We start from the raw sequence: 26,127 nt of genomic DNA on the forward strand, positions 1-26,127 counted from the left end.
GCCCTTGGGGTCACGATGCGGAAGGGATGTGTGATAGCTCAAATGGAGGTGGTCCATAAGCTTGTTCTTCCGTCGGGAGGGGGAAAAAGAGGGTTAATATCACAGGTGTACGCTCTTCTAATGGAAAAATTCTTAGAGGGATATCCGCTTTCAAGAATGAAAAAGTGGGAGGCTGACGTGGGGGATATGTCTAAGGATATGTGGGAAGATATTTTAGAAGCAGTCCCCAAGGTGTCTCTAAGTGAACAGGGCAAACTGTCCCAACTATTTATTATACACAGAGTGTACAAAACACCGGTGTTCCTGAAAAAGATAGGAGTAAGAGGTGATGACAAGTGCCCAAAGTGTATGGAAGATGGTGCAGACTTGTTACATATGTTGTGGTCTTGTCCAGTAGTTGCTAATTATTGGGAGGAAGTTGTAGAGATGATTAATAGTAAATTGACATTAAGAATTCAAAAAGATCCTAAGGTGTGTATTCTGGGGTATGTGTCTGAAATTGGAGGAAATGAACCGGTTAGGGTAGCTGCGGGGAGATTGCTATATGTGGCCAGGAAACTGATCGCTATGAGGTGGATCCAGGGGAGTCCGCCTACACTGAGTGAGTTTGAACGGAAGGTGCATGACATGCTGGTACTCGAAAAAGGGGTGTTTGTGAAGAGAGGGTGCCCTCAGAAGTTTGAAAAAATGTGGACTGAATGGTTATCTCATACCCACGTGGTTATATAGTCATGTGATGGTCAAGACCAATGTTAGGGTTGGGGGGTTAGGGTAGGGTAAGGGGGGGAGGGAGTTTGGAAAGGTCAAGTTTCTGGTAATTTTTTTTGCCCATAATATGTTTTAGCAAAGGTATATGTAGTGTATGGATTCATGATAATACTGAGTGGTGATATACTTATGAGTATTGTTGTTCACTGAATCTGCATCGTGGATAATTTAAAGAAAGAAAAAGTCAACATATTGTATTATGTTATAATATGTATTTATTGTTTAATAAAAACGATTTGATTCAAAAAAAATAAACAACTCAACTTTGGTTTCATCTGTCCACAGAATATTTTGCCAGTACTGCTGTGGAACATCCATGTGCTCTTGTGCAAACTGTAAACGTGCAGAAATGTTTTTTTTGGACAGCAGTGGCTTCCTCTGTGGTATCCTCCCATGAAATCCATTCTTGTTTAGTGTTTTACGTATCATAGATTTGCTAACAGGGATGTTAGCATATGCCAAAAACTTTTGTAAGTCTTTAGCTGACACTCTAGGTTTCTTCTTCACCTCATTGAGCAGTCTGCGCTGTGCTCTTGCAGTCATCTTTACAGGACGGCCACTCCTAGGGAGAGTAGCAGCAGTGCTGAACTTTCTCCATTTATAGACAATTTGTCTTACCGTGGACTGATGAACAGCAAGGCTTTTGGAGATACTTTTGTAACCCTTTCCAGCTTTATGCAAGTCAACAATTCTTAATCGTAGGTCTTCTGAGAGCTCTTTTGTGAGAGGCATCATTCACATCAGGCAATGCTTCTTGTGAACAGCAAACCCAAAACTGGTGTGTGTTTTTTATAGGGCAGGGCAGCTGTACCCAACATCTCTAATCTCATCTCATTGATTAGACTCCAGTTGGCTGACACCTCACTTCAATTAGCTCTTGGAAATGTCATTAGTCTAGGGGTTCACATACTTTTTCCACCTGCACTGTGAATGTTTACATGGTGTGTTCAATAAAAACATGGTAACAGTTAATTATTTGTGTGTTATTAGTTTAAGCAGACTGTGATTGTCTATTGTTGTGACTTAGATGAAGATCAGATCACATTTTATGACCAATTTGTGCAGAAATCCATATCATTCCAAAGGGTTCACATACTTTTTCTTGCAACTGTATATAAATGCTACATACAACTCCCATTATATAGTGTAGAGTCCAGATAGTGTATAGCATCCAGATAAATAGTGACTATAACATCCAGATAAATACTACATACAGCTCCCAGAATCCAGATAATGTACAGCCAGGTCCATAAATATTGGGACATCGACACAACTCTAAAATTTTTGGCTCTATACACCACCACAATGGATTTGAAATGACACGAACAAGATGTGCTTTAACTGCAGACTGTCAGCTTTAATTTGAGGGTATTATCAGGTGAACGGTGTAGGAATTACAACAGTTTGCATATGTGCCTCCCACTTGTTAAGGGTTCAAAAGTAATAGGACAGAATAATAATCATAAATCAAACTTTCACTTTTTAATACTTGGCTGCAAATCCTTTGCAGTCAATTACAGCCTGAAGTCTGGAACGCATAGACATCACCAGACGCTGGGTTTCATCCCTGGTGATGCTCTGCCAGGCCTCTACTTCAACTGTCTTCAGTTCCTGCTTGTTCTTGGGGCATTTTCCATTCAGTTTTGTCTTCAGCAAGTGAAATGCATGCTCAATCGGATTTAGGTCAGGTGATTGAATTGGCCATTGCATAACATTCCACTTCTTTCCCTTAAAAACCTCTTTGGTTGCTTTTGCAGTATGCTTTGGGTCATTGTCCACCTGCACTGTGAAGCGCTGTCCAATGAGTTCTGAAGCATTTGGCTGAATATGAGCAGATAATATTGCCCGAAACACTTCAGAATTCATCCTGCTGCTTTTGTCAGCAGTCACATCATCAATAAATACAAGAGAACCAGTTCCATTGGCAGTCATACATGCCCACGCCATGACACTACCACCACCATGCTTCACTGATGAGGTGGTATGCTTAGGATCATGAGCAGTTCCTTTCCTTCTCCATACTCTTTTCTTCCAATCACTCTGGTACAAGTTGATCTTGGTCTCATCTGTCCATAGGATGTTGTTCCAGAACTGTGAAGGCTTTTTTAGATGTCGTTTGGCAAACTCTAATCTGGCCTTCCTGTTTTTGAGGCTCACCAATGTTTTACATCTTGTGGTGAACCCTCTGTATTCACTCTGGTGAAGTCTTCTCTTGATTGTTGACTTTGACACACATACACCTACCTCCTGGAGAGTGTTCTTGATCTGGCCAACTGTTGTGAAGGGTGTTTTCTTCACCGGGGAAAGAATTCTTCGGTCATCCACCACAGTTGTTTTCCGTGGTCTTCCGGGTCTTTTGGTGTTGCTGAGCTCACGATGCGTTCCTTCTTTTTAAGAATGTTCCAAACAGTTGTTTTGGCCACGCCTAATGTTTTTGCTATCTCTCTGATGGGTTTGTTTTTGTTTTTTCAGCCTAATGATGGCTTGCTTTACTGATAGTGACAGCTCTTTGGATCTTATCTTGAGAGTTGACAGCAACAGATTCCAAATGCAAATAGCACACTTGAAATGAACTCTGGACCATTTATCTGCTCATTTTAATTGGGATATTGAGGGAATAACACACACCTGGCCATGGAAAAGCTGAGAAGCCAACTGCTGTTATATAGTGTACAGTGCAAATAGTGTATATAGCATCCAGATAAATAGTGACTATAACATCTGTGTACCTGTAACTACTACATACAACCCCATTATATAGTGTAGCGTGCAGATATTGTACAGTATATAGTAAATAGTGACTATAACATCTATATAAATACTACATACAACTCCCATTATATAGTGTACAGTGTAGTTAGTGTATATAGCATCCAGATAAATAGTGGCTATAACATCCATATAAATACTACATACAACTGCCAGATATATAGTGTAGAATGCAGATAAGGTATATACAGTAGTAATCCGAATAGTGTATATAGCGTCTGGATAAAGAATGGCTATAACATCTATATACATAATTTATACAGTTAAATTGTGACTATAACACCAAGATAAATACTACATACAGTTTAATAGTGTGGAGTCCAGATAGTGTCTATAGCATCCAGATAAACACTACATACGGCTCCCAGCTAAATAGTGTAGAATTCAGATAATGTACAGTATATGGTAATCCGGATAGTGTATATAGCGTCTGGATAAAGAATGGCTATAACATCTATATACATACTAAGTACAGTTAAATAGTGTCTATAACACCAATATAAATCCTACATACAGTTCAATAGTGTGGAGTCCAGATAGTGTCTATAACATCCATATAAACACTACATACGGCTCCCAGTTAGTGTTGTATCCAGATAGTGTATATATGTAGCATATAGAGCAAATGACTCCCATACAAATAGCACACATTGTGCATAAATGCTGCACAGCTGTGGGTGACAATAGGGCAAAATGTAAGTACACACTAGCTAAAGCAAAGTGTTTGAAAAATTCCTTAAAAGTTACTTCACTATTAGACTACATGCACACGACCGTTCCGGTTTTTGCGGTCCGCAAAACACGGATGGCTTCCGTGTGCGTTCCGCAATTTGTGGAACGGCACGGACAGCCTTTAATATAACTGCCTATTTGTGGACAAGAATAGGACATGTTATAGAGGACCTTTCATGGGTCCAAAGAATATGAACTTAGTAGCAGCCTACATAGAGCGGCGCCCAGGGATCTAAGTGCACTTACTATTATTCCTGGGCGCCGCTCCGTTCGCCAGCTGTGGCCTCCGGTAATTTCTCAACATTCGGTCCAAGTAGGAGGAGACGCCAGTGTCTATCCTTCTCCCTGACAGCAGCGCTGTCCAATCACAGCGCAGAGCTCAGAGCCAGGGAGGTTTCCTCCTACTTGGACCGAATGCTGAGAAATTACCGGGGGCCACAGCTGGCGAACGGAGCGGCGCCCAGGAATAATAGTAAGTGCACTTAGATCCCTGGGCGCCGCTGCTACTAAGTTCATATTCTTTGGACCCATGAAAGGTCCTCTTTAAAAAAAATAAAAATTTGCGGGGCCACAGAACGGACTAATTGAAGTGAATGGGTCTGCAAAAACTGCGGCTCGGATGCGGACCAAAACAACGGCCGTGTGCATAAGGCCTTAAGGGGATTATCTAGATGTCAACTCAAACCTGAATATAGTAAAAGTATAGAAGAAAATATCTCAAACTACTCAATGTATCACTAAAGGGGTTGTCTGAAATAAATCCCAGACAAGACCTTCAATAGCCTAAAAAATGATCTTAGATTGACCCCTTTCTCCAATGTTCTCTGTGGCGCTGGTCTGGTCCTCCTGCCACTGTTAACAAACCGCTGCAGTGATGCATCTGGATACGGCACATGACCGCTGCAGCCAATCACTGTCCTCAATGGTCGCGTGCCGCACATGAAGTCAATTCCATAGGGAACACGATGAATCTGAAACCACGTCCTTTGCAGTTTCTGCCTATTTTTGGTCACAATTATCAGACATTTATTAGCAAGTATCATTGGCCAGTCCATTCACAGGTGAAGAAGCAATGTCCAAATTACCACAGAAACTAAAAATATGAAGAAAAAAAATGAAATATGAAGATGCTACATCACCAAACCCTACATTACCTTTTACTACTGCTACTTCTCTGTGCCCCTGTAGTGAGAGCTGTAACCAAGGCTGGATGCTCTTGAGCCTTCTTACTGGATACTTCCTACCTAGCCCCACATTGCTGCCATGTGTTACCAAGTATCTGCAGGATACCGAGGGCCAATATCAAGGTAGGTATGCCATATCCTGCGCTGTGCTTTCTTTTTCTTTTTATGCAGGATGCATCTGTTATAAGGTAGCTCAGTAGACTTCATTACCGTGTACCGATGTGCGGGGGGGCGGCATGTCCTTTCTGCTGGAGCTCTGGCATGTCCCTGAAATGTCACAGCTTGTAACAGTAGAACTGATGGAACTGAGTACGCGCGACCACCTCAGTAGATGGACGCTTAAATTACCATGCAGATCAAACACCAGGGGTTGCCATTATAATGAAGTAAAGAGAATTTCTCACAACTGGAGAATTTTTGTAACAGAAAGTTAAAAGGTGACAAAGCCCCTTTAACATAGATGTGTAACTTGTAGCGCCCCCCTCCTCCTCCTCCTCATACTTCCCATGTCAGTTACAGTACTGGTCTCCTGAAATGGAGCAGAGGGACTTTTTGAGACCTGGGTGTGATTGCCACATCTGTATCCCCTGAAGTTGCACTCCAAATGCTTTGACTTTTGTAAACTTAGCGTACCTAGAGTATGGCTACATGCACCTGAACGTTGTTTGTTTCCGTGTCCGTTTAGTTTTTTTTGCGGATAGGATGCAGACCCATTCATTTCAATGGGTCCACAAAAAATGCGGACAGCACACCGTGTGCTGACCGCATCAGTATGTCTGTTCCGTAGCCCCGCAAAAAAAATAGAACATGTCCTATTCTTGTCCGTTTTAGACATTGTTACAATTGATCTGCAAAAATAACCTGATGGAATATGGATGATGTCCGTTTTTTTTGCGGACAGCAAAACATGTACAGTCATGTGCATGTAGTCTATGTCTGAGAGTGGGAAATTGTGAAGCTTTCTGGGGACAATGTGAGCACAGGCCTAAGCATGATCTCTACGGTTCTTGTAGATGAAGAAGTTTAGATTGTATGTGTATTATCTTTGTGTCATTTCTACTCTCTATATGTGCATATACAGAGATTTCTCGGAACTGCCAGGAACACCTTCGTCACACGCTGCTGTACCATGGGCGCAAGCACCTGCCCCCGCGCAAAGAACTGGAAGCACTCCTGGTAACTACCATTTATTGGATGCTGGGGGGCCGATAACAGTGTTGCCCTGTGCAGAACATTGCTCTATTCTGACATTCTTCTTACAGAATGGACTAGTATCTCGAAGACTGGTCATCAACTTACCCGGGGGAGTAGAATATATAACGAAAGTCAAGACCTTTACAGTGAGTATTAGAGGCTCAATGATTACTTATTATAGTTCCAGAAAAGACAATCGACGTCAGCACATCCTTCAATGGTTTCTTTTATTAAATAGAACCAAAAAAAGTGCAACGTTTCGACTAATACCTAGTCTTTCTCAAGCAATACTATGTATTAGTCGAAACGTCCCACTTTTTTTGTACTTTTTGTAATTTTGTTGGATCTACCGCTATTTATTAAAAGAAACTAGAGATGAGCGAATTTCCACTTATGAAATTCGTTCACACTTTGTTTGGTGGTAAAAGGTGAATTGCGTTATGGATTCAGTTACCACGGACCATAACGCAATTCTATGACGGAATGCATAACGGAAAGCCTTTAGAGGCATTCCGTTATTCATTCCGTCATAATAAAATTCTGTGGGTTCCAAAACGGATCCGTCCCGTTTCCGTTATGCAGGAGAGAACTCGGGATCAGGAGACGGTACCGGAAACGGTACGGATCCGTTTTGCTGCCTACAGAATTCTATTATGACGGAATAAATAACGGAATGCCTCTAAAGGCATTCCGTTATAGAATTGCGTTATGGTCCGTGGTAACTGAATCCATAACGCAATTCACCTTTTACCAACAAACTAAGTGTGAACGAATTTCATAAGTGGAAATTCGCTCATCTCTAAAATAAACTATTGAAGGATATGTCATACCTCCCAACTTTTTGGACAGTCAAAGAGGGACACTTATGGTTCATTGTGTGAAAGTCCATTTTTCCTGTATATTGATGCAAGTCAATGGTTTTCTTAGCACACAATAGCGCAAAAATTATCTGAATATAGAAGTTTCTAAAAATCCAAATAATGCATCAAATAATGAAATAATATACAAGGTGGGGTCAAATATACAGAGAAGAACCAGACCAAAACTTGGCCACTAGGGGTCTCACTTCCACCTAATTTGCTGTCCACTGACTGTTAGGCTAGATCCATCTCTAGTAACAGAGACACAGAAGACGGTTTACAGGAAATGGGGGCATGACAGAGTTAGCTGAGATCCTGAGTCTAATAAAAAAAAAAAACCTGCTTCTACACTGCGTCTGTAAGTCTGATATCTCCCTCCTTATCAGCTTTCTGAGCTCTCTAGAAGAAAACAAACATAGTGGGAACTAAGGTTACTGCTTACAGTACTGGCACATTACATAGAAGGGAGACGCCCTCTGCTTGTGAGAGAAATGCATTTAGCTGTGCAGATGAAGAGGGGAATAATATGGAATAATATGGCTAAGGAAGACATTAGAGAAGCCCAATAAAGACCTGCTCCTTCAGAGTTATGATTCTACAATGAAGAACAGCCATTATGCAAGCTTTTTTTTATTTTATGTGAGTATGCTTTATAGAGGAGCTGTCCCCTCTCCTGACATGCCTGTTTTAGTAACTACAACTGGTAACACCCAGCCGGACCTTCATTGTAAACTGCTGGCAATTCATTCATAACTTCTAGCGGGAATAATACAGGAATGGCACAACATAATACGAATATATGCTCCAGAATTGTTATTACATGGGGAATGCAAGTCGTTACTAAACCAGACCTGTCAGGAGAGGTGACGGGTCCTCTTTAACACACAAATCCTATAAAGAACAATTGTTCCTTAGTTACATCTGTTACTGGAAACGTTGTGACAAAAATGTGGTTGCCATTACAGCTTCAACCAGGGGAAGTTATAGCTTTCTTTCAGGCCTACATTAACATCAGTTTATATACTGTATTATTACGTACATTTTCCAGTCAGGAGACCATGTGAAAGCTATAATTAAGAAATGGCTGACCTTTTGCAATATGCCATCTCTCTGTATGATGGGAACACCCCTTTAGAGAGAATCAGTCACAGAAGAAGTTCTGGTGAATGTGCTCCAGTTTTTTTGCGGATCCATTGTAAGAATGCCTATCCTTGTCCACAAAACGGATATGAATAGGACATGTTGTATCTTTTTTGCGGAACGGACATACGGAAATGGAATGCACACGGAGTCACTTCCGTTTCTTGCGGACCCATTGAAGTGAATGGTTTCGCATAGGGGATGCAAAAAAAACCAACTTAACGGACACTGAAAGCAAAAACATTTGTGTGCCTGAGCCCTTACACAGCCTACAATCAGATCTTTCTCTTCCCTTGCACCTAGGTTGCAGCTGACCTTGTACCAGAAATCTGCGAGCAGATATTGGTCACAGAAACAAGGGAAGTGGAAGAATTTGCTGTATATGCCAACAAAAATAAAGGTAACGTCTACTTATTTGCAGATGCACTAAAAGAACACCTAAAGAGAACTGGTCGTCTCCCCTGACATGCCTGTTTTGCAATTTTTTTTATTAGTACTTACCACTGCGCTGTTCCTCTTATTTCTCCTGGAAACATATAAATTAATGAAATGAACTGGGTGTTGGTCAATAGGGTGTGGCTCTACACAATCTGACACTGTCAGACCGTAGTGACACTCCCCTTTGACAAGTGTCATGAGAACGTCCAGTTGTCAATCCATTCATGTATTTCCAGCACAAATAACAGAAGAACGTCTCAATGCATAAAAAACTCTATTTCACGTCAGGAGAGTTGTCTTTTTTACAATAAATTCTGTTTGTTTTGTCCTTTTTTTTAGTTTTTTTTAGAGTAGTAGTTATAAAATGGTATAAATACCTTCTAGGGTGAGGGGGGATGTGTAATACTTAACTTTTACTAGGCATACGCTAAAATGCGCAACACACCAAAATAGTTACAAAAACAAGACAAAAACAAAAAAAATGGAGGCTATTTTCTGATAAGAACCCCCAGATCGATAAGGACCCATTCATCAAAATTAGCAGGTGAGAGTAATGGTAAACTGAACGATCTTACCAGATCCAGTGTTGAAAAGAGGAACCTCTTGGTTCTGTAGGGATCCTGGTGTCTGTTCAATAGCAATGTAGACAGGAATGGGGAGACTTCTATCTCTACTAACACCCTAAAATAGGAGAAGGGGAGACCTACAATGCCCTACCTATCTACACAGAGCACCTGCCCCGAAAGGGGCGACCTGTCCGGATACCTGTCCCTATATCGGCCAATTCCCTATTTGTAGTCCCTAATACTTCTGTCTAAATATCTCATCAGGGGAGACCAAGACTAAAACGTTATATATGAGCCAAAAATTGTTGATGTCTTGTAAGATATACTTGCCAGCTAATCAAGAAAAAAGGGAGGGAAGGGCTGCATGCCTCTTATAAGTGCAAATACCCGCCAGTGAGATCAGGTATGCAAATGGCATGCCCTTTAGTTAAAGCATGCCCGCCAGTGGGATCGGGAATGCCAAATAATACCCCTTGGGTCTGGGTGGTCTGCCTACCAGCAACTGGCAATAATGTTTTAGTCTTTGTCTCCCCTGATGAGTTATTTAGACAGAAACGTGTCATGTTGAGAGTATTATGGACTACAAATAGGGAATTGGCCGATATAGGGACAGGTATCCGGATGGGGTCGCCCCTTTTGGGGCGGGTGCTCTGTATAGATAGGTAGGGCAATGTAGGTGCCCCCTTCTCCTATTTTAGGGTGTTAATAGGGATACAAGTCTCCTCATTGCTGTCTACATTGCTATTGAACAGACGCCAGGATCCCTAAAGAACCAAGAGGTTCCTCTTTTAAACACTGGAATCACAAAGGTTTGCTACAGGATCTGGTAAGATCGTTCAGTTTACCATTACTGTCACCTGCTAATTTTGATGAATGACTCCTTATCGATATGGGGGTTCTTATCAGAAAATAGCCTCCATTTTCTGTTTTTGTCTAATTTTTGTTACTATTTTGGTGCATTGTGCATTTTATCTTATACCTAGTAAAAGTTTAGTATTACACATCCTCCCTCACCCTAGAAGTTACTTTTACTATTATTAGCTGGGAGTGTCTTGGGCGTCGCATCACCGCGTCTCCCTGTTGCTTATTTAGAAGTTATAAAATGCCCTACACTGCTGCACCAGATTTACTAATGTCGGTGCACCTAGACACTGTCGTAAACTTCCAAAATTTGTTGCAATTTGGCACATTTTTGGTGCAAATTTGCAACATCTAGTTCTTTAGAAATCCTTAGTACTTTGCTCAGCAGGGGCCGTAGCTTCATGGGAGGGGATGTAGCTTTGTAGGAAAAGGCATGGTCCAAGATGCGACACTTTGTGCCAAAATTACGCCACAATTATGGAGTAAAATTCTCAAACTACGCCAACAAATATTTGGTATTGAGTTAGACCAAAGTGTCCGTCCTTGGAGCACTTAGATAGCCTGTCTGAATTTACTCCATTTATAGGATTAGTAAATTTGCCCCTGAGTTTTTTCGCAGTGGCATTTAAAGGGGTTGTTTAGCCTGGGTGCCTTTCAGGCAGATGCCACCGGACCTGAGGAAGGAAGCATGCTTACCTGCTTTCTGGCTCCTTCGGTACCCTGCCACTCTCCGGTCTCTGCGCATCAAGATCCGGTTTGATAGGGGTCAATGTTGCCACTACAACCAATGAAAAGGTGCAGCGTGCTTCCTTCCTCAGGTTTGGTGCATAGGGAGTGGCAGGGGTGGTGGGCGATCTAAGGAGCTGGAACCCAGTGGCGGGGAGCTGGCAAGTATGATTCCCTCCACAAGTCTGGCGGTGTGGGGAGATCTGCCCGAAAGGCCCCTCATGGTGAACAACCCACTTAGGGCAGCTTACTGGCATTTTTGCAAGCTCCATTTTTCAGACACTTTCCCGTGGACTTCTCTATAGCTTAAGAATAAAAGTCTGGAAAAAAAAAGTGACTAAAAACGCCACCCCCCAAAAATGCTTGTAAAAAAACACATGAATTTCACGCTGTTCTTTACAAGCCAAGGAAAAGGCTAGAACCAAAGAAATGGACGTTAGTGGTGGAACGTACTGTAAATGACTGTTTTTTCTTGTTACAGGGGATGTTGTGCGGCCCATGCGCGCTGGAGACTACATCCACGACTTTCTCCTCCAAGATAACTCCGTGACCTTTGAGTTCAGAAGAGTTACATGGAAAGCCACTTTGAGGGGCCGTAGTGAACTCTATGTGCAAATACATTACAATCAGGTACTATATCACACAAGGGATGCCGCCATAGAATAAACACAGTGCTGATGGTTCATAGAGGTTCTGCGTTACCCTGATATTAGTTGCACATCTTCACAGTAATCCATCACTAGGTCTATGATATACATCATGTATCACCTTTTAGGTACGTCATCAGTACATGCAAGGAAAAGCCTTGTTACTGAGCCCACCGGATAAGCTGGAGCTGTACACAGGGAAAGTGGCTGCTACTCTGCATCGGATAAAGGGAATGGTCATGCCACCAGACAAGTGAGTAATCCCATGCGGTATCATTACTAGGACATAGTGGTGTCTAGGACTCAGAATTGTGCCCTGGTTTTAGAATGTGTCGTATTGTCGCGTTCTTGCTCTGTCTTCCCTAGACCACACATTACCCCGACGTCTTAGTATGTCAGATACAAGGTTTGTGAATGCCACGGGTCACACCTCGTACTGCATGATTATATTCTCAGTGACTTCATGATGCTGTTTTTTGCAGAGCAGAAACCAATGCAGAGCAACGTTCCCCAACCTGTGGCTCTCCAGCTCTTGCAAAAGTACAACTCCCCACACTGGAGATCACTGATCTAGAGACCTCTTCGAGTATGTCCACACGTGGGATAATTGCTGTAAATTCTCCGCAGCCGAATTGGGTGCAGGATATCGGCAGAATTTACATTAGTCGTGAAGTGGATGAGATTTCTGAAATTACCTCCACATGTTGCATTAGAAAACTCACAGCGAACATTTTTCTATCCACAGCATGTCCATTTATGGATGATTTACCCGTGGCTTTCAACTTTTGCTATGCAAAGAGAGATAGCAGCAGAAGACCTGCTGCGATTCCGGCATTTTGGGTGTTTTTTGGTGCCCGTGGATTTCAGTCAGATCTGTTGCGGATTTTGTGGATCTGCAGCAGATCCTACATGTGTAGCCTTACTCTAATGAGAGAAACTCAGCATAAGGGCTCATTAACACGACCGTATTTATGTGTCCGTATCCGTTCCACAATTGTGCAGAACAGATGCGGTCCCATTCATTTCAATGGGGCTGCAAAAGATGCGGACAGCACATTGTGTGCTGTTCGCTTCCGTACTTCCGTTCCACAGCCCCCCCCCCCCCCCAAAAAAAAAATGATAGAGCATGACAACAATTGCAGACAAGAATAGGCATTTCTATTATAAGCAAAATGTGGAACGCACATGGCCAGTATCCGTGTTTTGCCAATCCGTATTTTGCGGACCGCAAAACACATATGGTCATCTGAATGAGCCATTACAATGTTATTTAGAAGGCTATGATATGAGTAGTCTGCCACAGATGCCAAGGACAAGACTTCAGACTACCACTCTCCTCCCCATTGGAAGAAATTTCACTTGTATCCCAATCAATTGGGCTTAAAGGTTAGGAACACTTTTGGGGGCCATTTTTTTTCTACGATGGCCTTTTACTTATTTTGGACTAAAAATCATTTTTCAAATTGGTCTTTATTAAAAAAATTTAACAGTTTCTGTTCTACAGCCTTCACTTTCAGTGTATGTGCAGACACTGTCTTACTTTGTGCTTTACACTGAATCCATCAGAGAGCAGTTCTGATCTACAGCCTTGAGTCTGAGCTTCTGACAGCTCATAAACAATCACTACAGATAAATTCTTACCAAACTGATAAGAATATGGCTCAAATGAGTGTTTATGAACTGTCAGGAGTTCAGAGATAAGGGCTACACATTGAGCCATCAGAACAACTCCCTGACAGATTCAGTGTAAAACAAAAAGCTAAATAGGCTGCACATTCACTGAAAGTAAAGGCTGTAGAACAAAAAAAAAGTTGAAAAGGACCAAAAAAATTATTTATAGTCTGAAATGATTACACCTATAAATATAACCACATGGTATCTCAATATAATAGCATCGTAGTTTATCTCATATATCATAAAAAAATATTTAAAAAGAATCACATAAAACAGGAGGAACTCCTGTATTCATTACTGGTCATTACATCAATGATAACATCAGAGGGCATACAGGCATTTCATAAACAGATATGTAATGGAAAAAGTGCAAAAAGTCGGTGATATATCGTAATCTTGAACAATAATCACCATATAGGAGAATATATATTCAATACGTAAATGTATATATAGGGGTTATATTGACAGGCGTTTTGATTTCCACTAGGTATAGATTACCATTAGTTTTCATTCATAGTCTAAAATGAGTAAAATAAAATGATGAAAAAATTGGCTGAAGGTGTTAAAAGCCTTCAACTGTGTCGGACTCATCCACCTTTTCCACGCAGAATCTGATATTTTTTTTTTTCGGTGTAGAAATTTTCCAAACAATGTGAGATTTGAGAAACCTTCGTACACATGGCATGTAGAATGTCGTAGGTCTTGGTACAGATTTCAGAGCAGATTTGATGTCCGGTCATTGACGTGGAAACATATCCTGGCTGGCTTTAGACAAAGATTTGGCCGCAATGTGATGTTTTATACACCTCACACGAGATATTTCCCAGGATACAAACTCATGCACAGATTTTATAGTGAATGCTATTTACTATTATGACTGTCCATAAGGGTCCATTCACACGTCCGTAGTGTATTGCGGATTCGCAATACACTCGGCCGGCACCCCCATAGAACTGCCTATTCTTGTCCGCAATTGTCTGGAAGATAGAGGGGACGCTCCGGAAATGCGGATAGCACACTGTGTGCTGTCTGCATCCATTCCTGCCCCATAGAGAATGAATGGGTCCGCACCCGTTCCGCAATTTGCGGAACGGATGCAGACCCATTCTAATTGTGAGGCAGATTTCCATCCGTTGAAACCAATAACTTTTAGCACCATAGATGTCTATGGCCAGTCCATCTACCTCTATCTTAAATGAGAACATTTTTTAGAAAAAAAATCTATCTGACCCTAGAAACAAAAATCCACAGCTTTAGGGCTCATGCACACGACCATATGTATTTTTGCAGTCCGCAAAACACGGATGACATCCGTGTTGCATCCGTTTTTTTTGCGGATCAATTGTAACAATGCCTGTCCTTGTCAGCAAAACGGACAAGAATAGGACATGTTCTATTTTTTGGCAGAATGGACATCCGGACACGGAATGCACTCAGAGTCATTTCTGTTTTTTTTTTTAGGCCCCATTGAAATAGATGGTTCCGCATACGGGCCGCAGAAAAATGGAACAGACACAGACAAAAAATATGTTTGTGTGCATGAGCCCTTAGGAAAAACGGACATGTGATGGATGTTTTTTTTAATGGCCATCACACATCCGTTTTAAGACCAATGGTCGTCTATGGGGTTATTCACACGGCAGTTTTTTTGACGGCCAGTGAATAACGGACATCAAAAAATAGAACATGTTCTATCTTGTCCGTATTTCACTGACCGACTGCCCCCATACAATTGAATAAGTCTGTTTTTAATGTCTGTTTTTCAAAATTAGTGAAAAAAACGTTTGTTAAAAATGAACAGTTCATACGTTTTTAACGGTCGTGTGCATGTAGCCTAAGTCTTATGTTCTCCTCTACAGACAAGAGCTCCTGGGATACATTCCTTCCTCAGTGCAGAATCGTCTGAATCTACAGGCTGTGCAGCAGGTTCTCCTACAGGAGTTGAGGACTTTGGAGAGTCTGAATGTCCAACAGGCCAAGGTGCAGTTTTTAGGTAAGGATGCTCTGCAGAAGTTTACATATCGGTGGCTCAGTTATATCAGCCTTCCCAAATAAATCATAGCCGTAATATGGTCATAAAAAGAAGGAACAAACAACAAAAATAAGACTATTCTATGCATATTTATTATGTACACCATTTCTTAAAGGTAATCAGTCAGCAGTTTTGCCCATGCTAAACTGCTGACAGCACTAGGTAGAGGCTGGGGAAAGCAGTACAAACATACCTTTTTGTCTAGTTTTTATCAGGAGCAGTGTGAATATGAAGTTTGCTTTTGCTCCAGCAAGTGCACTGGAGGCGGGGCTTCACTGAGCTGCTTCACAGACCATCTCCTCTGCTGTGGGTGACAGCTGTATCATCTATACAGTAGACCACCACAGCTGTCACTCAGAGCAGAGGGGCTGTTAATTAGCTATGTGTACAGCACACTTAAGGGAGAGTTCACATCACCGTTTCATTTTCCGTTCTCCTGATCCGTTAGAAGAACAGAAAAAAATAATAATAATAAAAATAAAGGATTCTGTGCATCAGTTATGCACATTTGGCATCCGTTTGAGCCATTTCTGTCCAATATCCGTTTTTGGGACGGAAAAAAGTGCTGCATGAAGGACTTTTGTTTTCCATCTGGAAGGATCTCAGACAGAAATGGCTCAAACGGATGCCAAATGTTTATAACTGATGCAAAGGATTTGTTTTTTTTTTTACAGCATCCGTGTTTTTTCTTTATTTTTCTGTTCTTGTGACTGATCAGAAGAACAGAAAAATAATGGTGATGTGAACTCTCCCGAAATTTGCCCTGGGCACTTCTAGTAACAGAATCTGGAAGAATAAAACTTCATATTCACACTACTCCTGGTAATAAAAGCTTCACAAAAGGCGCGTTTGTACGGCTCTCCCCAGCCTAGTGCTGTCAACAGTTTAGCATGGTCAAAAATGCTGACAGGACTCCCTTTGAATGACAAAAATGCATACAATCAGCATAGCAGGTAGTGTTGAGTGAAGCGAGCTTCAGATCATAGATCCGAAGTTCCTTTGATCAAAACTTCGTTTGAATGCTGCCTCCGTACACCATTCAAAAGTATGGGCTCTGGCGAGGTGAAATTAGTTATCTCCGAATTCCTGCAAGACTTCAGTGAATCACTTTGGCCATTGATTTTTAAATTTGAAAACCATTTTAAAACCTGAATCCGAAGTCGGCTTCAGTACCGAGGTAGCAGTCGGTACCGAAAATGATGGATTAGAAACAAATGGATCATCAGTCACATACAGAATGGCATGTAAGGAATTGCTGGGCGATGTCTAGAGGTAGAGGCCAGCGGCCCCCAGTAGGGCACCAACAGAGAAAGGTGCTCCGAAACAAGGCAACTATCAAGCACCTGATAAAATCCAATTCTTTACGGAAAGGAGTTGCTTAAAATCCAACATCTTGTGTTCTGCCACCTGTAAGGCTATCATCCATGGTGTAAGGACCTGTAAAGCGTGACTCAATCTGATAGTCTTCCACCTTTAGTTCCAGTTTGCCCCTCTCTCTGATACCAAATGGAGCAGCCTTATTGTTTTTGTAGGACAGGGGTGCACAACCTGTGGCTCGGGGCCTACATAAAGCATGCTATGAGGTCCTCAACCACCAGGCAGGTACTGGTTTTGGGGAGGGAGCACCTTGTAGCTGGCACTCTTATACAGGTGAAACTCGAAAAATTGGAATATCGTGCAAAGTTAATTTATTTCAGTAATGCAACTTAAAAGGTGAAACTAACATATGAGAGACTCATTACAGGCAAAGCGAGATATTTCAAGCCTTTATTTGTTATAATTTGGATGATTATGGCTTACATCTTATGAAACTCCCAAAGTCACAATCTCAGGTCCCCTTTGCTCAGGGGATATGGATTAATTAGCTGACTAGAGTGACACTTTGAGCCGAGAATATTGAACCTTTTCACAATGTTCTAATTTTAAGTTGCATTAATGCAATTCCTTTTAAGTTGCATTACTGAAATAAATGGACTTTTGCACGGTATTCCACCTGTAGGTGGAATTGCAGGGTTCTATTTTATGCAAGACATATACTGTTGACATGCCATAAATGGGACTACTCCTATGTTTTATTGCAGCCCTTGGGAGTGGTACAATCTGCAAACATGGACCTTGGACCCAAAAAGATTGTACACCTCATCTGTACTATTAATGTGTAGAGTGAATCTGAATCGCACATCCTCATCCCTATGCTTCTGATATGATCATTGTTTACAAATAATCAGCATTTCTTATGATAAAACATGGCTGTACAGCACTGTTATCAATCATTTGCTGTGCACTATAAAGAGGCATTAGTATACAGTTTGATCAAAGAGCATAGGCCCACTTACCGCGACAAGGTTGCCTCTTGTTTAAGTGGGAACCTACTCTAACCGTGGCGCAGAGCCGTGCGGCGACCACCGCGCCTCCACACCGCTCCAGCAGGCAATGGGACCCAGCAGCCGCACAGCGGCCCCACTGTACAGTGAGGCCACCTGGGCCCCGGGTCCCATCACTCCACCGGCACGGCACAGAAGCAGCGACGGCCACCGTCCAGCACCGCATGTGAACTGGTGCTAAAGGCTCACCTGTTCACAGCCTCCCAAGAACTCCAACTGGGATGTGGTAGGAATTTATAAACCCTTTGCAGACTTCTGCTAATTTAAAAGCACCTGAGCTAAAATGGGGAGGAGTGCTGATTCAGAATGGGGAGAAAAGACATCATAGTGGAAATTCTATTAATGTGTAGAGTGAATCTGAATCGCACATCCTCATCCCTATGCTTCTGATATGACCATTGTTTACAAATAATCAGCATTTCTTATGATAAAACATGGCTATACAGCGATGCTATCAATCATTTGCTGTGCACTATAAAGAGGCAATTAGTATACAGTTTGATCAAAGAGCATAGGCCCACTTTAGCACCAGTTCACATGCGGCGCTGGGCGGCGGCCGTCGCTGCTTCTGTGCCGTGCCGGTGGAGTGATGGGACCCGGGGCCCAGGTGGCCTCACTGTACAGTGGGGCCGCTGTGCGGCTGCTGGGTCCCATTGCCTGCTGGAGCGGTGTGGAGGCGCGGTGGTCGCCTCACGGAGCCGCGCCATGGTTAGAGTAGGTTCCCACTTAAACAAGAGGCAACCTTGTCGCGGTAAGTGGGCCTATGCTCTTTGATCAAACTGTATACTAATGCCTCTTTATAGTGCACAGCAAATGATTGATAGCATTGCTGTATAGCCATGTTTTATCATAAGAAATGCTGATTATTTGTAAACAATGATCATATCAGAAGCATAGGGATGAGGATGTGCGATTCAGAATCACTCTACACATTAATAACACCTCATCTGTACTGATTGCACATTGATGGCCTAGTCTAAGGAAAGCTTGTCAGTTTTTGTTTTGTTTTTTAGACCCCTGAAAACCTTCTAGTCTCCCTTCACATACAGGTGCAACTTATCAATGCTTCTATGCCAGTTTTCTGGCATGGAAAGTCTTTGTTTTTGCCTATTTTGTGCCTGGCTACGCACTGTGCACAGGAACTGCAGCACAGCTCCATTCAAGTGAATAGGGCCGGCTGCAGTTCCTGCTCAGCCAGGTGGTTGGAAGTGGCGCCGTGTGGGGGAAGCTAAGAAGGGGACACATCCTTAAATCACTGGTGCACCTTCTTCATTCTCCGGATCCGTGGACCCCCAAGATCATAACATAGGCTACCGATATGCCATCACTTTATAAGATGGGAATACCTATTTAGTGGTGATAATAAATCTGTTAAATCTTTTGCATGTATACAGGTAAAACTGTATTTTTCAGAGCGCGAAACTTTTGCGCCCGTGTCTTCGCTCCACCAGCGACCCACTGAGCTCCGCCCCCAGCCTACTGCTTAACCCTTTCTTTGCCTCAGCACTAATGTTGCTGGGGGAAAATAATTACTTATAACTCAATTTAAAGGGTTGATAGGTTTGGGGCTGTATGTACAGGTGAAACTCGAAAAATTAGAATATCGTGCAAAGTCGATTTTATTTCAGTAATGCAACTTAAAAGGTGAAACTAACCTATGAGATAGACTCATTACATGCAAAGCGAGATATTTCAAGCCTTTATTTGTTATAATTTGGATGATTATGGCTTATAGCTTATGAAACCCCCAAAGTCACAATCTCAGGTACTCAGGGGGTATGGATAAATTAGCTGACTAGAGGGTAACACTTTGAGCCTAGAATATTGAACCTTTTCGCAAAATTCTAATTTTAAGCTGCATTAATGCAATTCCTTTTAATTTGCATTACTGAAATAAATGGACTTTTGCACGATATTCAAATTTTTTGAGTTTCACCTGTATGTGAAAAGTAACCAATAGTAGATAACTAATAGTAACTAAAATGAACTAATAATATGTTCTCATCTCTTCAGAAACTGTATCTGCCCTTCCACTCTTTGAATACAATGTATACCCTGTACAAAGGATCAGCGAGCCTGGCATTCTCACCCCTTGCTATGTGGCAGCCAACCATCAACAACTCCTGATACTACAGAACAACAGCCAGGTATGTACACGCTGTGCCGCTATAATGCCCCATGTATGTAAGAGATTAATAATGTGGAAAGGTCATGGCCTTAGGCCACATGCATAGATGTGTATTATGTCCAGAAATGCAGTACCAGCTATGTAAGTAGATTATATTTTCAAAATCTTATCTACACGGCGCAGAAATTGACCTCAGCATGTCAATTGTTTATGTGGATTTTCAGTGCAGATTTCACGCTTTGCAATGCAAAGAGTAAGTGACATTTGTGGTTTTTGATGCAGAAATACCGCAAAATCTGCACAAAAAATTACACTACTGAGTGCATGTACTCTAACTGCTACCACACTGCTGCCCCTTCCTTTCGACCATCATGACAAACCTATTAGAAAGACTGGTGATACATTAACTATTAATCACCATCAGTCTGAACCTGAATACCGTTTTACTTTTTTTTTTTTTTTTTTTTAACCAGGTCCAATAATCTGAACTGTCAGAAAACAAAGCTCTGGCTGCTAGAAATCTCCAAATCCCTGCATAATAATAGATTTAAGAGTTAATATTGTAGTTGCCTGTAGCTGCCACAAGGGGGAGCTTGGGCACTCATTGCATACTGCCTATAGTTTGATCTCAGTGATGTAACAGTATGCAGAGCTCCTAAGCTTCCTCATGGTGATAGTCTCTAGCTTTTGCCAGCAGATCACATAAAGTACATGTTATATCAGTAGTAATGAGTTAGAACAACTGGACTTTCATTTTTTCTTGAAGACGTTATGCTAGTCATTCGACTGACTTTCTCAATTAGAATGGCTTGTCCCAGTAATACCCGGCATTAAATATTGGTGACTCGTTTTTCAGTCATGCATGTAAGAAGTTGATTGCATCTGCATGACTCAAGCTGTTAGATGTGATTAAACTGCCTTGGGAGAGGTGCTAGAACAGCATTGTAAGTGGCAGACAATTGATTATTGCTTACAGTGCTGTTATAACATCTCCCAAGGCAGTTTAATCACATCTAATAGCTTGAGTCATGAAAATGCAATCAACATCTTACCTCCATGACTGAAAAAATGAGTCACTAATATTTAATGCTAGAGATTTCTTGTACAAGCACCCCTTGGGAGGGGTGTTAGAACAGCATTGTAAGTGGCAGAAAATTGATTACCACTTACAGTGCTGCTCTAGCACATCTCCCGAGACAATTTAATCACATCTAATAGCTTCAGTTGTACAAATGCAATCTACATCTTACCTCCACGAGAGAAGCTCCAGTCACCAGTATTTAAAGGGGTTTTCCAAGACTTAAATACTGATGACCTATCCTCTGGATAGATCATCAGTATCTGATTGGTGGGGCTCCAACACCCGAGCCCCCCCCCCCCCGCTGATCAGCTGTTTGAGAAGGCAGGGGCGCTCGCAGCATCCCCACAACCTTCTCTCAGCATTTTCTAGGCCAAGTGACGAACCGTTCATTGGTCACATGGTCTAGGTACAGCTCAATCCCATTAAAGTGAATGGGACTGAGCTTGATACCAAGCACAGCTGCTATACAATGTATGGCTTGGTCAGCGAGGAGAATGCTCACAGGAGCGCTGGTGCCTTCTCAAACAGCTGATCGGCGGGGGGGGGGGGGCCCCAGTTGTCAGACCCCCACGATCAGATACTGATGATAGGTCATCAGTATTTGTCTCAGAAACCACTTTTAATGCCAGAGATTTTTTGTATAAGCCATTCCAATTGAGAAAGCCAGTCGGATCACTAGCGAAACATCTTCAAGAAAAACTACAAGTCCAGTTGCTCTGACTTATTAGTACATAACCTGGATGATTGAGAACCTTCACAATGTACAGATTCTTCATTCTCATTGTATAATGTAATTTAAAATATTTAGTGATGCATTTATGTAATGTACGCAGCAACCAAGCATGACTGTCAGTCTACAAGATGTGCACAGTATGCGCACCATGCGTCCTCTGGATAGCAACACATTTCCGGGAGTGGAGCTGCACTACGGTACACCTGCTCAACCTCACACATTGTGGATGGAGCTACAGGAGGTAAGTACAGGAACCTCTAGGGCAAATAATAGTTGTATTATATAAAACAAATGACCATATTCGAAAGGACATGTCAGGTGTTTGCATTAGGAAGTGAATATTACACCAGATATACAGAGCTGTATAAAATCCAGTAAAAAGCCTAAAGGCCCTCTACCAAAAGGTGTGCGCTTTCAGGGGAACATCTCTAATTTGTCACCTGTCATAAGAAGATCAACATAGCACAGAGATTTTTCTGAATTAGTTGCTTTATACATGAGTTTTCTGGTGGTGAAATATCTGGTCCAAGTATGGAGACCAAGCATCTGACCATCCGTGAAGCTTACTTCTTTTCCCTCCCCTCTAGCTAGTGATTGACATGACAGCAATTTTATGAAATGGGAGCAGTGGAGAAAATGGTTAATCCTTAATCCAGCAGTTTCTATACTTTTGTTCATACATTTCACAAAAGAATAATTTGGGAAATTTTGGAGCACCATTTTAAAGTGACAGCATAAAAATCTTAAAGTGGACCTAACATCTTACATGGCACTTGAGGGTGGGGAACGTGCAGAGATATGGGATCTCCTATAAACCCCAACAGCATATCACAATCTCCTGATTCTCACACAATTCTATTTGTGCATCTAAAACTTCATGGAAAACTGTTGCACTTTCTAATGGCACCATTTAATATGCCCTGAAATGTAGTGGGAAGCTGGAAACATTTTTTTTTAAATAAGGTGTAACTGGAAAAAAACACAGTTCCACCACAGTTTCATGGTTTTTGTTTTTATGGCTTTCCCTATGGAGAAAAAAATTACCTGTGCCCTCCATTCTCTTGGTCAGTATGATTACAACGATGCCCCATTTATATATATATTTTTCTCGTTTTTTTAATACTGAAAAAAAAACAAACAAAAAAAAACTTAAAGGGATTCTGTCACCTCTTTTTACCCTATAGAGCTGCGGACATGCACGGCTAGATCGCCGCTAGCATGTTTGCAATATACCTGTCCCATATCTCTGAGTGGTTTTATGGAGTGTAAAAAATAATTTTATATATATGTAAATCAGCCTGGTAAGGAGCCCAAGGGGCTGCACTAACCGTTCTGGAGCCCAGCCATGCCCCCCTGTGAAGGAGCCCAGCACCACCTGTAACCAGGAATCTCCTCCTTGCTCAAAAAGTCAGATCGCCGTAATCTCGCGATGCGCAGTGCCGGCATAGTGTCCCTTCCCTGTACTGGTATCAGCCTCAGGGAAGGAACTGCGCATGCGCGAGCTCACGCACCGCGAGATTACGTGATCTGACTTCGTGAGCAAGGAGGAGATTCCTGGATACAGGCGGTGCAGGGCTCCTTCACAGTGGGGCGTGGCTGGGCTCCAGAATGGTTTGTGCAGCCCCTTGGGCTCCTTACCAGGCTGATTTACATATATATAATCATTTTTTACTTAATAAAACCACTCAGAGATATGGGACAGGTATATTGCGGACATGCTAGCGGCGATCTATCCGTGCATGTCCGCATCTCTATGGGGTAAAAAGAGGCGACAGAATCCCTTTAAGAAACTTAAGAACTTGAGATCTGCCGGATCTCAATACCGGAAAGGTTGAACGCAAATGTGGCATAGAATGAGACCTGGCTACCGGAGACACACAGAGGTACAGTAGGGCCCTAAGGGTTTCATATTATGGCTGAGTATTATTATGGACCTCCAAGTGCACAAACGCCAAAGTCTGGATTCACGCAGATGAATTTTAGCCTCTGTATTGCAGCCACAACATGGATTCTCTGCAGTCCTACTGAACTGACCGCATTATAGGGATCTGCACCCTAGATTTAGTAGAAATGCAGGGGTCCTGGTGTCCCCTTAAGACACGCTAATATGAAGTCACATTACAGCCACTGGAAGCTGGCCTAAGGTCAAGGTGCGGGTTGTCACCACTTGCTGACCTCGGCTAGAGTAAATTGTTCTAACCTTTCGTTTTTCTTTCCTCTACAGGCTAAAGAGCTGTACCATACACTGGCCCTAATCATCGAGACCCAGGACACCGCTGCCCACTGAGGACAAAGCCTCTAAATCTATTAATATAACTTATTTTCTGGCTATTATCTTCCTGATCTGAAGTAAATGACCTCCTGTATAGCTTTGCGCGTGCACAGAACTGGGAATGCCCTCAGTGTCCAAAGTTGGTCACTGGGCTAGGATCAGGCGTGCTTAATCTATAAATTCTACTCTTTAATTTTTAAGCTGACCATAGACAATTCTTCTGTAGTCATCAGATCTGTAGCTTTCTATATAATTTTATGACATCCTAACGTCTATAGGTTAATTATTGCTTATTATCCGACCATAGACAGAAGACTAGTAATTAGTCCACCAAGAATGAATGGCTGGTGAGGCGGGTCCAATGAAAGGATGTGAAAAACAGGAAGAAATTGTCTACAGCTAGATTAAAGGGGTTGTCCCAAAACCTAAACTTATTCCCCCACACTATGAATTCCTCATGAGTTGAGTGCTCGAGCATGTGCATTGCCACCCCATTCATCTCTATGACAGCTGAGTGCTGTACTTATCTAGCAGGTCCATAGAGAATGAATTGAGAGGCACTGTCCATCCTCGACTGCTGTTCCATTCATAGGGGAAGAAACAACACCTCTGTTACCAAATCATGGAGGTCTGATCTTGGCAATCAAACACTTATCTCCTATCCTGTGGATAAGGTTTACGTTTAAAACCTGGGAGAACCTCTTTGATTTCTCTATATGTGGGTGTGGAGCCATGTCCAAGACCTCTTCAGTTCATCTTCACAGAACCTTGCTGGTGGAAGGGGGCTCTTACAGAGCACATGTAAGGTTTAGGATTATGGCGCTAAATTTGGTGTTCATTGGATACAGAAAGAGTTGGAGGTGAAGGTGTCTGGCCACAAGAAACGGGCAGCATCCAGTTAAAAGATGTTATAGGGTGCAAGCTGAGGATACGTGAACCATCTGTTAATGTCACATGGCGCCAGTGGTGGAGCGACCTCCATTAGACATTGCTCTAATAACAACATTTTATTATATAGAGGTTTCTTACAGTAATATGTGTATAGGCTGAGCTCACATCCCCGTTCAGCCTTTCCGTTCTCCTGCTCCGTTTAGGAAAGGATGAAGAAGGCACATAACTGAGCCAAACGGAGCCTAAGGACCTTATAGACTATAATTGGGTCCGTTATGTTTCCGCTCAGAAGATTATTTTGGAGCGGAGACCAAAGTTGTGCATGCAGGACTTTTGTCTCTGCTTCAAAATCATCTTCTGAGCGGAAACATAACGGATCCCATTATAGTCTAAGGGGTCCTAAGGGCTCCGTTTGGCTCAGTTATATGCCTTCTCCGTCCTTTCCGTTCTCCTGCTCCTAAACGGAGCAGGAGAACGGAAAGGCTGAACGGTGATGTGAACGAAGCCTTACTGGTGAGATGTTCACTAACATTCAAAGATATAATGTAATATATTAAATCAATTAAATGGTATATTGACTGTGGAGCATTATTACAAAAAGCCTGAAGGGTATCTGAGAAGAACCACCAGAATATATCCTGGGCCCTGGCTTCTCACCATCACTGAATGTCATCTACATACCGTATATAAACTTGGTACATATACGCTTCATGATCCAACTTAAAATACTTGGTGGTTGTCAAGGTCTTCCAACGGGGTTCTGGAAGGTTCGAATAAAGTAAAGGTAGGTTCACACCTCCATTTAACTGATCTGGCAGGCGCGTGATGTGTGATGTCCGGACGGGGCAGATCTGCTCATTCAATAGAGCTAAACAGCAAACAGACCCACAACACCGAAAGTGAAGAACTGCTGCGGTTACTGAGGAACATGATGTCAAAATCTGCCGTGTGAACATATCCTTAAGAAGAGCCCATGTGATCTGGAGCGCCACAGACCCCTCATTCTGCTGATCGACAGGGGTGCCATGAGTCTGATCTCCACCATTC

General features: G+C 42.2%; 1 protein-coding gene across 4 annotated transcripts in view; it reads left to right on the forward strand.

Moving 5' to 3' along the window:
- MYO15B (myosin XVB) overlaps positions 1–25,334 on the forward strand; it is a 91,426-nt gene extending 66,092 nt beyond the window's left edge. For 3 of the 4 annotated variants that reach the window (XM_040438792.1, XM_040438793.1, XM_040438789.1), the window contains exons 34-43: positions 5,458–5,576; positions 6,535–6,629; positions 6,716–6,793; positions 8,951–9,047; positions 11,720–11,868; positions 12,014–12,138; positions 15,419–15,552; positions 19,989–20,122; positions 22,018–22,158; positions 24,142–24,271. In XM_040438792.1, the coding sequence (XP_040294726.1) occupies positions 5,458–5,576; positions 6,535–6,629; positions 6,716–6,793; positions 8,951–9,047; positions 11,720–11,868; positions 12,014–12,138; positions 15,419–15,552; positions 19,989–20,122; positions 22,018–22,158; positions 24,142–24,204 (1,135 nt within the window). In that variant the 3' untranslated portion in view covers positions 24,205–24,271. Of the gene's footprint in view, positions 1–5,457; positions 5,577–6,534; positions 6,630–6,715; positions 6,794–8,950; positions 9,048–11,719; positions 11,869–12,013; positions 12,139–15,418; positions 15,553–19,988; positions 20,123–22,017; positions 22,159–24,141 lie in introns of all 4 variants that reach the window. The other variant, XM_040438791.1, reaches the window with a different exon arrangement.
- The last annotated feature ends 793 nt before the right edge of the window (positions 25,335–26,127 follow it).

This window comes from Bufo bufo, chromosome 6 (genome assembly GCF_905171765.1).
Source record: "Bufo bufo chromosome 6, aBufBuf1.1, whole genome shotgun sequence".
NCBI lineage: Eukaryota > Metazoa > Chordata > Amphibia > Anura > Bufonidae > Bufo > Bufo bufo.